An 11,229-nucleotide genomic window follows, 5' to 3' on the forward strand; every position below is an offset into this window, starting at 1 on the left:
ATCATGTCAGGGGCCTCTAACTACTTTTAATGTCATTTCACATTTCACACAATTCAGTTTGCGGGAGCGAAGTTAAGCAAAAGTTTCATAGTTATTTCTATCATACAAAAAATCAAAGACAAATATACTGGCAAGCTGCTTCTGGTGCCATATGACTGAGTATCACTGTTGGAATGCGTACAAACATTGTAGATAGTTGGCTGGGAGCAGCGTTTCCCAGAGTGCTACGTGCCAAGCGCTGACAATTGACTTTAACGTTATAGACTTCGATGTCGCACCGCAATGCCATAATGGTTGACTGAGAAATGACTTTGAATGTCGGTTGAGCATGTGCTTGGTCCGAGTGTTGTGGCAACTACAAGACCAGTTAGCAGCTGTCAATGAACAAGGTGATCCTTACCTTGCATAAGGTGCGGAGGTAGGCGCCCTCCCATATTCCACCATACATCCTCTCAATAATCGCATCATCATCCCATCCAAATTGCACTCTGCAGAAGTCTGCGAGATCTGCAAGGTGTGGCTGGCAGGACGACACATCCTGTACTGCGAGTGCACCGGTAGCTGAAAAAGATGTCGTAGGATGGACATACTTGCTGATGACTTCACGTCGGGGAAAATTGAGTGGGATAGAATCTGCGATGGCCTTGTATCGACGTCCAAGGAAATGGTAAGGGTCAGTTGCAAGCATGGAGCGCAGTTCCCTGACAAGGTCCTTGGCCCGCTCAGAGAACTCCTCTGGTGCCATTGAAAGGAATGCACGCAGCATATCCTGTCCGATTCTGCTCTGCTGTGCGACCTTGTGTGCGATCTTGATGCCACAACCAGACACTCCTTCATCGTAATCTCCACCTGCTAGTAGGGCGATTAGTAATCTATCTCCTCGGGCCAAAGAGGCACCATGCTCGAGACCATCTTCTGTATACACCTCGACATTAAGGTAGTCTTTGTCCTTTTTTGCACTACCAGTACAATGTATCAATAATAAATACCTTTACACAAAAACAACCACGTACCTCCTAATGACACACGGAGCTCCAAAGATCAATATATCACTATCTTCAGTCATCGCAGCGTCAATAACACCGTGAACATTCATCACAGCCAGCTCAGCTTCAGCCTCACCAGGGGCCTATACACTAGTGAGACAAGTCACAAGGTGAAATATACTGCAGAGCGTACCTCAGTCCACTGAAAGCCAAACAGCTCCAACATGTCCTGGAAGTCATGAGTGAGCCAGTGGGGGCTGTTTCGGACCATGCGTCCCTTTTCTGGCAAGCGTTTCAAGCCGTCAAACACAAAGACCACATGCAAGGGTAGCTTGAGCAGTGTGACCAGCCGAAAGAACAGTGTTCGCAGCTCTGGCGACTTTCCAGCTCCTGCATGGTTGAACTGAAAGACAGCACACACGCTGTGCATCCAAGCGCTATCAACAGAAGTCAGTTCAGCTGATGGGTAAGAAAGACAAGTACTGTACCTAGCATCGATTCCAATCTTTACCAATTTGACCTTCCGTTCACCATCAATCTCTTCGGTCTTCAATTCAGACACTGCAAGCTGTTTCAGTGTTCTGTTGTCAGCAGCTAAAGCAACTCGCTGCAGAAAGCATCAATATTGAAGCCGGCTCCAAAGTTGGTGGCTCACCTCCCATAGCCCTGGGATTCCCATTCTGAAGTGTGAAGGTAGAAGATCAGGACAGGAGGGGCTCAAAAAGGAGACAGGTAGAAAGGGGTCAGACGAAGTCACCTGACTGCTGGAGAACCTCCCAACCCTCCAAAAGACAGCACCATATTTGAGCGTGCTGTAGAACAGGTCCATGCACAACTCCTCAAAATGGGCATGAGTAAGGGAAGTATAGAAGTCGATACCCTTGGAGAGGGTGCCAATATTGATGAAAGTTTGGGTGGATGATGACAGGGTATGCTTGGCACACTCACAAGTAAGGGAAGTATAGAAGTCGATACCCTTGAAGAGGAAGTCAATCTCGATGGAAGTCTGGGTAGCCGACGACAGGGTATGCTTGGCAAGCTTGTAAGTAAGGAAAGTATAGAAGTCGATACCGTCAATTTCAATGGAAGTCTGGGTGGCCGATGACAGAGTGCGCTTGCCAAGCTCGTGAGTAAGGGAAGTATAGAGGTCGATATCCTTGGAGAGGCCAAACTCAATGGAAGTCTGGGTGGCCGATGACAGAGTGCGCTTGCCAAGCTGGTGAGTAAGGGAAGTATAGAAGTCGATACCCTTGAAGAGGGAGTTGATCTTGCTGGAAGTCTGATGGGCCGATGACAGGGCACACTTGGCAAGTTCGCAAGAAAGGGAAGTATAGAAGTCAATACCCTTGAAGAGGGTGTCAATCTCAATGGAAGTCTGGGTGGCTGATGACAGAGTTCGCTTGGCAAGCTGGTGAGTAAGAGAGGTATAGAAGTCAATACCCTTGGAGAGGGTGCCAAACTCGATGGAAGTCTGGGTGGCTGATGACAGAGTACGCTTGGCAAGAGGCTCGCAAGTAAGGGAAGTATAGAGGTCGATATCCTTGGAGAGGCCAAACTCAATGGAAGTCTGGGTGGCCAATGACAGAGTACGCTTGGCACACTCACAAAGTGCACAAGGGTTGGAGGAGAGATCTATAATATTGTTAGCACCACAATTGACAGATAAGAAATTACTTACCCTTTTGGTGCTCGCACTTAGACTCTTGTGCAACCACTCCTGTGTGGGACCAATGAGTGATGTGAGTGTGAGTGCGAGTGCGAGTGCGAGTGTAGCATCGCTGGTGCCACATGAAGTCCTGAGGCCCTGTAAATTATCAGTGTCACAAACAAATGCATGAATAAAATAAAATAAAAATACCTCTCCTCCAAGGGAGGTGTCGTTGTTGTCCACCTGCGGCAGTGTGCATGGCAGTGACTAAAGAGTAGAGCAAGAAGAAAATTGAGTCATGTGATCGAGACACCTAAGCCACCCATTTACGGTAACCATGTAGGATGAGTCGGCAGAGGGTAAGGTAGAGTACATGTAAAGTGCTGTAAAGTGCGATTTTGAGTGGGTAAAGTGAATAAAGTGCAGGAGAAGGAGAAATACACGGTAAATTTTGTAAATTTTGTAAATTTCAAACTTCCAGGTGGGTTCAGGGCCTCCCTGCATGCGAATGCACCCACAACAATGGTTAATTTTGTCGCTTCCACCTCAGACAAAGCATGACACACAGATTGGGATAATTTATATATAAATTTATATTAACTGCAGTCTGCAGAACATTGACTTGGATGGCTGTGAGGACCGCTAATGTTAGAACTTGAGGAGTCTGCTTGGTCTGTCTGCCAGTGATTTTCATTGATGCTTGCAATTCTTTATACTAGTAATTCAACATTCAACACTAGGTAATTCGGTCCTTGGCTTTAGCGCAACCACTTGCGTTCCGAACCCTGCCGCATTCCAACCATGTGTCATGTGCACATGGTTGGAATGCGGCAGGGTTCGGAACGCAAGTGGTTGCGCTAAAGCCAAGGACCGAATTACCTAGTGTTGAATGTTGAATTACTAGTATAAAGAATTGCAAGCATCAATGAAAATCACTGGCAGACAGACCAAGCAGACTCCTCAAGTTCTAACATTAGCGGTCCTCACAGCCATCCAAGTCAATGTTCTGCAGACTGCAGTTAATATAAATTTATATATAAATTATCCCAATCTGTGTGTCATGCTTTGTCTGAGGTGGAAGCGACAAAATTAACCATTGTTGTGGGTGCATTCGCATGCAGGGAGGCCCTGAACCCACCTGGAAGTTTGAAATTTACAAAATTTACAAAATTTACCGTGTATTTCTCCTTCTCCTGCACTTTATTCACTTTACCCACTCAAAATCGCACTTTACAGCACTTTACATGTACTCTACCTTACCCTCTGCCGACTCATCCTACATGGTTACCGTAAATGGGTGGCTTAGGTGTCTCGATCACATGACTCAATTTTCTTCTTGCTCTACTCTTTAGTCACTGCCATGCACACTGCCGCAGGTGGACAACAACGACACCTCCCTTGGAGGAGAGGTATTTTTATTTTATTTTATTCATGCATTTGTTTGTGACACTGATAATTTACAGGGCCTCAGGACTTCATGTGGCACCAGCGATGCTACACTCGCACTCGCACTCGCACTCACACTCACATCACTCATTGGTCCCACACAGGAGTGGTTGCACAAGAGTCTAAGTGCGAGCACCAAAAGGGTAAGTAATTTCTTATCTGTCAATTGTGGTGCTAACAATATTATAGATCTCTCCTCCAACCCTTGTGCACTTTGTGAGTGTGCCAAGCGTACTCTGTCATTGGCCACCCAGACTTCCATTGAGTTTGGCCTCTCCAAGGATATCGACCTCTATACTTCCCTTACTTGCGAGCCTCTTGCCAAGCGTACTCTGTCATCAGCCACCCAGACTTCCATCGAGTTTGGCACCCTCTCCAAGGGTATTGACTTCTATACCTCTCTTACTCACCAGCTTGCCAAGCGAACTCTGTCATCAGCCACCCAGACTTCCATTGAGATTGACACCCTCTTCAAGGGTATTGACTTCTATACTTCCCTTTCTTGCGAACTTGCCAAGTGTGCCCTGTCATCGGCCCATCAGACTTCCAGCAAGATCAACTCCCTCTTCAAGGGTATCGACTTCTATACTTCCCTTACTCACCAGCTTGGCAAGCGCACTCTGTCATCGGCCACCCAGACTTCCATTGAGTTTGGCCTCTCCAAGGATATCGACCTCTATACTTCCCTTACTCACGAGCTTGGCAAGCGCACTCTGTCATCGGCCACCCAGACTTCCATTGAAATTGACGGTATCGACTTCTATACTTTCCTTACTTACAAGCTTGCCAAGCATACCCTGTCGTCGGCTACCCAGACTTCCATCGAGATTGACTTCCTCTTCAAGGGTATCGACTTCTATACTTCCCTTACTTGTGAGTGTGCCAAGCATACCCTGTCATCATCCACCCAAACTTTCATCAATATTGGCACCCTCTCCAAGGGTATCGACTTCTATACTTCCCTTACTCATGCCCATTTTGAGGAGTTGTGCATGGACCTGTTCTACAGCACGCTCAAATATGGTGCTGTCTTTTGGAGGGTTGGGAGGTTCTCCAGCAGTCAGGTGACTTCGTCTGACCCCTTTCTACCTGTCTCCTTTTTGAGCCCCTCCTGTCCTGATCTTCTACCTTCACACTTCAGAATGGGAATCCCAGGGCTATGGGAGGTGAGCCACCAACTTTGGAGCCGGCTTCAATATTGATGCTTTCTGCAGCGAGTTGCTTTAGCTGCTGACAACAGAACACTGAAACAGCTTGCAGTGTCTGAATTGAAGACCGAAGAGATTGATGGTGAACGGAAGGTCAAATTGGTAAAGATTGGAATCGATGCTAGGTACAGTACTTGTCTTTCTTACCCATCAGCTGAACTGACTTCTGTTGATAGCGCTTGGATGCACAGCGTGTGTGCTGTCTTTCAGTTCAACCATGCAGGAGCTGGAAAGTCGCCAGAGCTGCGAACACTGTTCTTTCGGCTGGTCACACTGCTCAAGCTACCCTTGCATGTGGTCTTTGTGTTTGACGGCTTGAAACGCTTGCCAGAAAAGGGACGCATGGTCCGAAACAGCCCCCACTGGCTCACTCATGACTTCCAGGACATGTTGGAGCTGTTTGGCTTTCAGTGGACTGAGGTACGCTCTGCAGTATATTTCACCTTGTGACTTGTCTCACTAGTGTATAGGCCCCTGGTGAGGCTGAAGCTGAGCTGGCTGTGATGAATGTTCACGGTGTTATTGACGCTGCGATGACTGAAGATAGTGATATATTGATCTTTGGAGCTCCGTGTGTCATTAGGAGGTACGTGGTTGTTTTTGTGTAAAGGTATTTATTATTGATACATTGTACTGGTAGTGCAAAAAAGGACAAAGACTACCTTAATGTCGAGGTGTATACAGAAGATGGTCTCGAGCATGGTGCCTCTTTGGCCCGAGGAGATAGATTACTAATCGCCCTACTAGCAGGTGGAGATTACGATGAAGGAGTGTCTGGTTGTGGCATCAAGATCGCACACAAGGTCGCACAGCAGAGCAGAATCGGACAGGATATGCTGCGTGCATTCCTTTCAATGGCACCAGAGGAGTTCTCTGAGCGGGCCAAGGACCTTGTCAGGGAACTGCGCTCCATGCTTGCAACTGACCCTTACCATTTCCTTGGACGTCGATACAAGGCCATCGCAGATTCTATCCCACTCAATTTTCCCCGACGTGAAGTCATCAGCAAGTATGTCCATCCTACGACATCTTTTTCAGCTACCGGTGCACTCGCAGTACAGGATGTGTCGTCCTGCCAGCCACACCTTGCAGATCTCGCAGACTTCTGCAGAGTGCAATTTGGATGGGATGATGATGCGATTATTGAGAGGATGTATGGTGGAATATGGGAGGGCGCCTACCTCCGCACCTTATGCAAGGTAAGGATCACCTTGTTCATTGACAGCTGCTAACTGGTCTTGTAGTTGCCACAACACTCGGACCAAGCACATGCTCAACCGACATTCAAAGTCATTTCTCAGTCAACCATTATGGCATTGCGGTGCGACATCGAAGTCTATAACGTTAAAGTCAATTGTCAGCGCTTGGCACGTAGCACTCTGGGAAACGCTGCTCCCAGCCAACTATCTACAATGTTTGTACGCATTCCAACAGTGATACTCAGTCATATGGCACCAGAAGCAGCTTGCCAGTATATTTGTCTTTGATTTTTTGTATGATAGAAATAACTATGAAACTTTTGCTTAACTTCGCTCCCGCAAACTGAATTGTGTGAAATGTGAAATGACATTAAAAGTAGTTAGAGGCCCCTGACATGATCCCCACTCCGAAATTGCAAGCTATTTCTATAGCTCCCACAACCGCTCGCTCATTTATTTTCACAAATCATGGTGCAACTGAAAAAGAGTTCAGCAAAAGCTCCCCAGTCACCGAATCATACTCAAAAGAAGGCCACACGAAAGAAAGGACCAGCTACTCCAAAGGCGGCCCTAGCAGATGTCCAGAAGTGTAAGGACCTTGGGATAGAAACACACCTACAGGCAAACAACACCAGGGCAAACTATGCCGGTCATGTTCGTCGAGGACGAGAGTGGCTGGCAAGTTACTTCAAAACACCTGCCGTTAGTGACTCGGAGAGAGGTGACATTGCATCAGAGGACTCACTTGCCAGTGTTGGCATGCACGGCGACAATGATACACACGATGATGTTGCTTTCAAAGATGCGTTTGACCGGATACCAAACAGATGCTCGGACAAAGCACTTGCACTTTTCATGTCCCTGAAGGGGTTCCACGAGAATCTAAGTAAAACTACTGTTGAGAGCATCCGCTCAGCATTCAAGAAGATGTGGGACCTATCGTGGGTGTCGCATTCATAATTCGGAATAGTACTCAAACACTGACCTGCTCATTCCAGAGATGGTGACACCTATCATGGCAAATGGCACTTTGATGAGGCGAAGCAGCGTTGGGAAGGAAACCCCGCTGATTCGGCAGACGTTTATGATGTGCTGTCATCCGTCAAGCACAAGGCTAGTGCAGAGGGTGGAGATCGGACTCACTCGATGGCAATGACAAAGGATTACATGGATCGGGTACTCCGATGGCATCAGGCTGCATGTCCGCTGGAGATCAGCCTGCACATGATTCAGAAAACAATGAGTGGTGCTCAGCCTTCAGATGTGCATCTGGACCTTGAAACAAGGAAGCGACTCACCCAACATCTTGAACAAATTACACTTGCAGCCAATGGATGGACACTGTGGACGAGGTGTGATCCAACTTGTCCATGTGAAGTGCATGATCTGACGTACCGTATCCACAGGTGTTTCGAGCTCATTAAACTGCAGCGAAAGGACATCACACTCGATGCAACAATGTTGGACGGTGTGCTGGAATCATACCTTGCAAATGAGACACTAACTATGAGTGATCGCGCGTCTTACTTTGAGATCTTCCTCTCAAACCGGAAGGGATGGCAAAAGAAAGTTGACAAGGGCCAGTGGGAGGTGGATCTAAGATGTAAGTTGTTTGCATCAGTTCGAAGCCAACGGCGCGTGACTAAATAATATTACCAGCAAATCACTACAAGATATATCCACGTCCCGAGATGCTGGCCTGCGACAATTTCTTCTGGATGTTAGTATGGATCAAGTGGCTCGAATTTTTTCACTATGGACGGACCCTTCACCCAAATGACTTCCTGTTCCCCGCGATGGGTGCAAACGGTGTTGTCCACCCCGGACAGCCAATCTCTCACGATACTGTACAAAAATGGATCAATGAGTCAACCGCCAGTGCTGGCATTCTTGGTAACTTCTCGACTCACTGTTTTCGTCGCGGGGGTGCACAGTACTGGTTCATGTTTGCTCCTGTAGGCCAACGATGGACACTTGCTAAAGTCCACTGGTGGGGTGGATGGGCTGAAGGCGAGCATGTACGTGCTTCGTGTTCTTAAGACTGACATTGAACTAACCTTTTTTTTAAATTCCTTGACTTGAAGCGTGATACACTCGTTCGCTACCTCCTCGACGAACTACATGCATATGAAACTGACTACAGCGATGCTCTTGCCCCCATCTCCCGTGGTGCTGATGTCTCCCTCGCTGGTGAACATGCTCTTGTGAGACCAGCATCCACCGAAGAACTTCGCATGGTCCATGCATCTGTTGCAGCAGATGTCAATTGCCTGCGCAACGACATCAGTTTGGTCAATAGCTCACTGCGCTCACTAACGAATGTAGTCATGCAGGCTGCCTGCACCACAGCAACTGCTCCACAATATCCTGATTCCTCACGATTCTCTGTAATATCCAACTCATCCCACACACCAACTCCACCCTACACTCCACCTGTTGGAGGAGCGAGTGTCACGACTGCCAGTGCCCAGCCACTTTTACTATCTCGGCCTGTTGCCAGCGAAACCCCTACCTCACATCCGCCATCAGCCTGCGTCAGTTCACAGCAACTTCCTACACCTGGCCTCGTTATTCCACGAGTGCCAGTCTCACGTCCAAATAGCCTTACCAACCCAAAGAGCAAGTCCTGGAAGGACATCGTCACACATTGGCTTGTCGGTGATCCTGACCGAGGACTGACAACACCGCTGAAGGATTGGCCAAGGGAGTGGTACCAAGGTGTCAATCGACGGTTTGCATCAAAGTATCACCAGAGGGCAACCATTGCATTGGAGTTCATTAATCAGTCAGTTGATGCTGACACTCACTCTGCTGGCACACACGCTCACCCTTTGTTTCATCTCCAGGTACGACTCAAATGAGGTGCGCTTCCTCGCAGCCTATCCAGAGGCTGAACTGGGGCACACACAATTGTTAAAGGCCATGAACAAGGCACGCACAGCACGAGGGGAGCGCATCTCTCGCAGCAAGTGACATTCAGCGCTAAGGTGGGTATCACCAGCAGTTGCCAAGACCTCGAAGACACTGTCGTCGATCAAAAGCAAAGAAACATCGAAAGTTCCTCCTCCAAGATCTATCGTAGATAATTTGAGACTCGCCACCCTTCTTATTAAGACCATAGGCACTAGCAGCAGTGGTGGACTTGTTGATGACGCGAAGAATATTTAACCCAGCAATCGTACCAGCATCCTTGGTGGCTCGATTCACTACTGCATGGGTGACCTTCTCGCCGAGAAAGGCCTCCGTGGTCTCCTTCGTCTTTGTCAGAATCATGGCACTAATCTCCTCCAGAGCAAATTCCAAGTCGTCCATTTTCGCCAGGCAAATGAGTCGAAAACAGCGTTAGTTCGTTTGGTGTCGAAAACAGTGTTAGTTGGATTTGAATGGAACTGATGAGTTCCCCCCCACTCGTCATAACTCACGCCGTCACACGAATCTGGTGAGGTCAGCGAATCCCGGCTCGAAAAGGTAATCGATCGGTGTCACGTGCCCTCGCGTGGCATTTTGGCTGAGCGCCACCGTAAATTTCTCGACATAAGAGCCCATCTTATCCCAAGTCATTACTATTTCCTCTTGGTGGGTCTATCATCATGGAACACTCGTCGACTTGTGAAATAATATAGGGCCAGATCCACCTCAGTCAGATGCCAGGTTGTCACTCTAGCGGAAATAAACTATGAACGCAAAACCGTTGTGGCCTCCCGGTCACACACTCAAACTCCTTCAGAAAGTACAGAGGCATGAGTCTCTTGTGGAACTCGTGTACACGTCCCATGAACGTTGGCCTTTCCCTCGACTTCCCACTCACCCACAACGTAGACTCGACACCATTCGTATATCTATTTTAGACTCTTCTTTCAATCCACCGACATGCGCCCATCTTACTCTGGCAAACTCTCGACCTCCACGGTACACCGTGAAGTCCGGCTTCACAGGCACAGGCTTGCCTTTGGCATCAGCAGCTGAGCTCGATTATGATGCAAAGCTGCTGCTGCTATCCGTGCGGAACGCTGACAAAGCACTGAAATCCGGTGATGCAACATATGAGCAGCGCCTGGAGATGATGTACCTCTTATCAAAGGATATGTCAGCATCTGTCTCGAAATCTGAGTCTGCGCATGCCAACGTCGCAATAGCCATCGTCGATGAACCAACTTTTGTCGGAAAAGCCGTACTTCTTCGGCAGTTCCTGCATGCGCGGAGTTTGGGCATGTATCCTCCAGCAACTGCTCTGGACAGGATGGCAATATCACCCGCTTCTGACGAAATATCAATACCCAATCCACGCCTAGTATTCCTGTTAGGCTTTGATACTCTCATCCGCCTGCTGTCTCCGAGATATTATGCATCTGAAGCTGCAATGATGGATGCTCTTCGTTCGTTTTTCTCGCCTGCGGGAGATGATTGTTATGTGGTGTGTGCTCGGCGAAAATTGGTAGAAATGGAACATACGGTACAAGAGGAAGTAGAAGCGAAGACTTTATACGTGGCAAAGGAATTCGTGGAGAGCGAGCGAGTGGCGTTGATCAGTCTAGGCACTGACAGCGTTGACGAGCAAATCAGCTCAAGCCAGGTGAGAACAAAGGTCACACTCAAGGACGAGACGTGGAGGAGACTTGTTACCCCATCTATCGCCGACTATATCATTCAGAACAGCTTGTACGCTTCTTGATGCTACTACTGGCCTTGAAAGCAAAGAAATATATTATGTTCCAGTCTATTCTATGTTACAACAACGGATA

General features: G+C 48.0%; 4 protein-coding genes across 4 annotated transcripts; 3 read left to right on the plus strand and 1 right to left on the minus strand.

The window, feature by feature from the left end:
- Positions 1-367: 367 nt before the first annotated feature.
- F5147DRAFT_574992 (PIN domain-like protein) lies at positions 368-1,581 on the minus strand (the record flags this gene model as incomplete). The annotated part of the gene is made up of 4 exons (XM_041431252.1): positions 368-959; positions 1,014-1,129; positions 1,180-1,423; positions 1,475-1,581. Coding segments are annotated over 4 exons (1,059 nt in total), but the record flags the coding sequence as incomplete, so codon positions are not given.
- Positions 1,582-5,306: 3,725 nt separating this feature from the next.
- F5147DRAFT_574988 (PIN domain-like protein) lies at positions 5,307-6,520 on the plus strand (the record flags this gene model as incomplete). The annotated part of the gene is made up of 4 exons (XM_041431250.1): positions 5,307-5,413; positions 5,465-5,708; positions 5,759-5,874; positions 5,929-6,520. Coding segments are annotated over 4 exons (1,059 nt in total), but the record flags the coding sequence as incomplete, so codon positions are not given.
- Positions 6,521-7,012: 492 nt separating this feature from the next.
- Positions 7,013-9,460, plus strand: F5147DRAFT_796945 (uncharacterized protein; the record flags this gene model as incomplete). The annotated part of the gene is made up of 6 exons (XM_041443184.1): positions 7,013-7,428; positions 7,486-7,893; positions 7,999-8,090; positions 8,147-8,505; positions 8,572-9,272; positions 9,334-9,460. Coding segments are annotated over 6 exons (2,103 nt in total), but the record flags the coding sequence as incomplete, so codon positions are not given.
- Positions 9,461-10,023: 563 nt separating this feature from the next.
- Positions 10,024-11,173, plus strand: F5147DRAFT_689739 (uncharacterized protein). The gene is made up of 2 exons (XM_041436992.1): positions 10,024-10,063; positions 10,117-11,173. The coding sequence occupies exon 2, from the start codon at positions 10,164-10,166 to the stop codon at positions 11,157-11,159; it is 996 nt and encodes a 331-aa protein (XP_041293923.1). The 5' UTR covers positions 10,024-10,063; positions 10,117-10,163; the 3' UTR covers positions 11,160-11,173.
- Positions 11,174-11,229: the final 56 nt, after the last annotated feature.

The sequence above is a fragment of the Suillus discolor genome (genome assembly GCF_016758755.1).
Source record: "Suillus discolor strain FC423 chromosome Unknown F5147scaffold_21, whole genome shotgun sequence".
Classification (NCBI taxonomy): domain Eukaryota; kingdom Fungi; phylum Basidiomycota; class Agaricomycetes; order Boletales; family Suillaceae; genus Suillus; species Suillus discolor.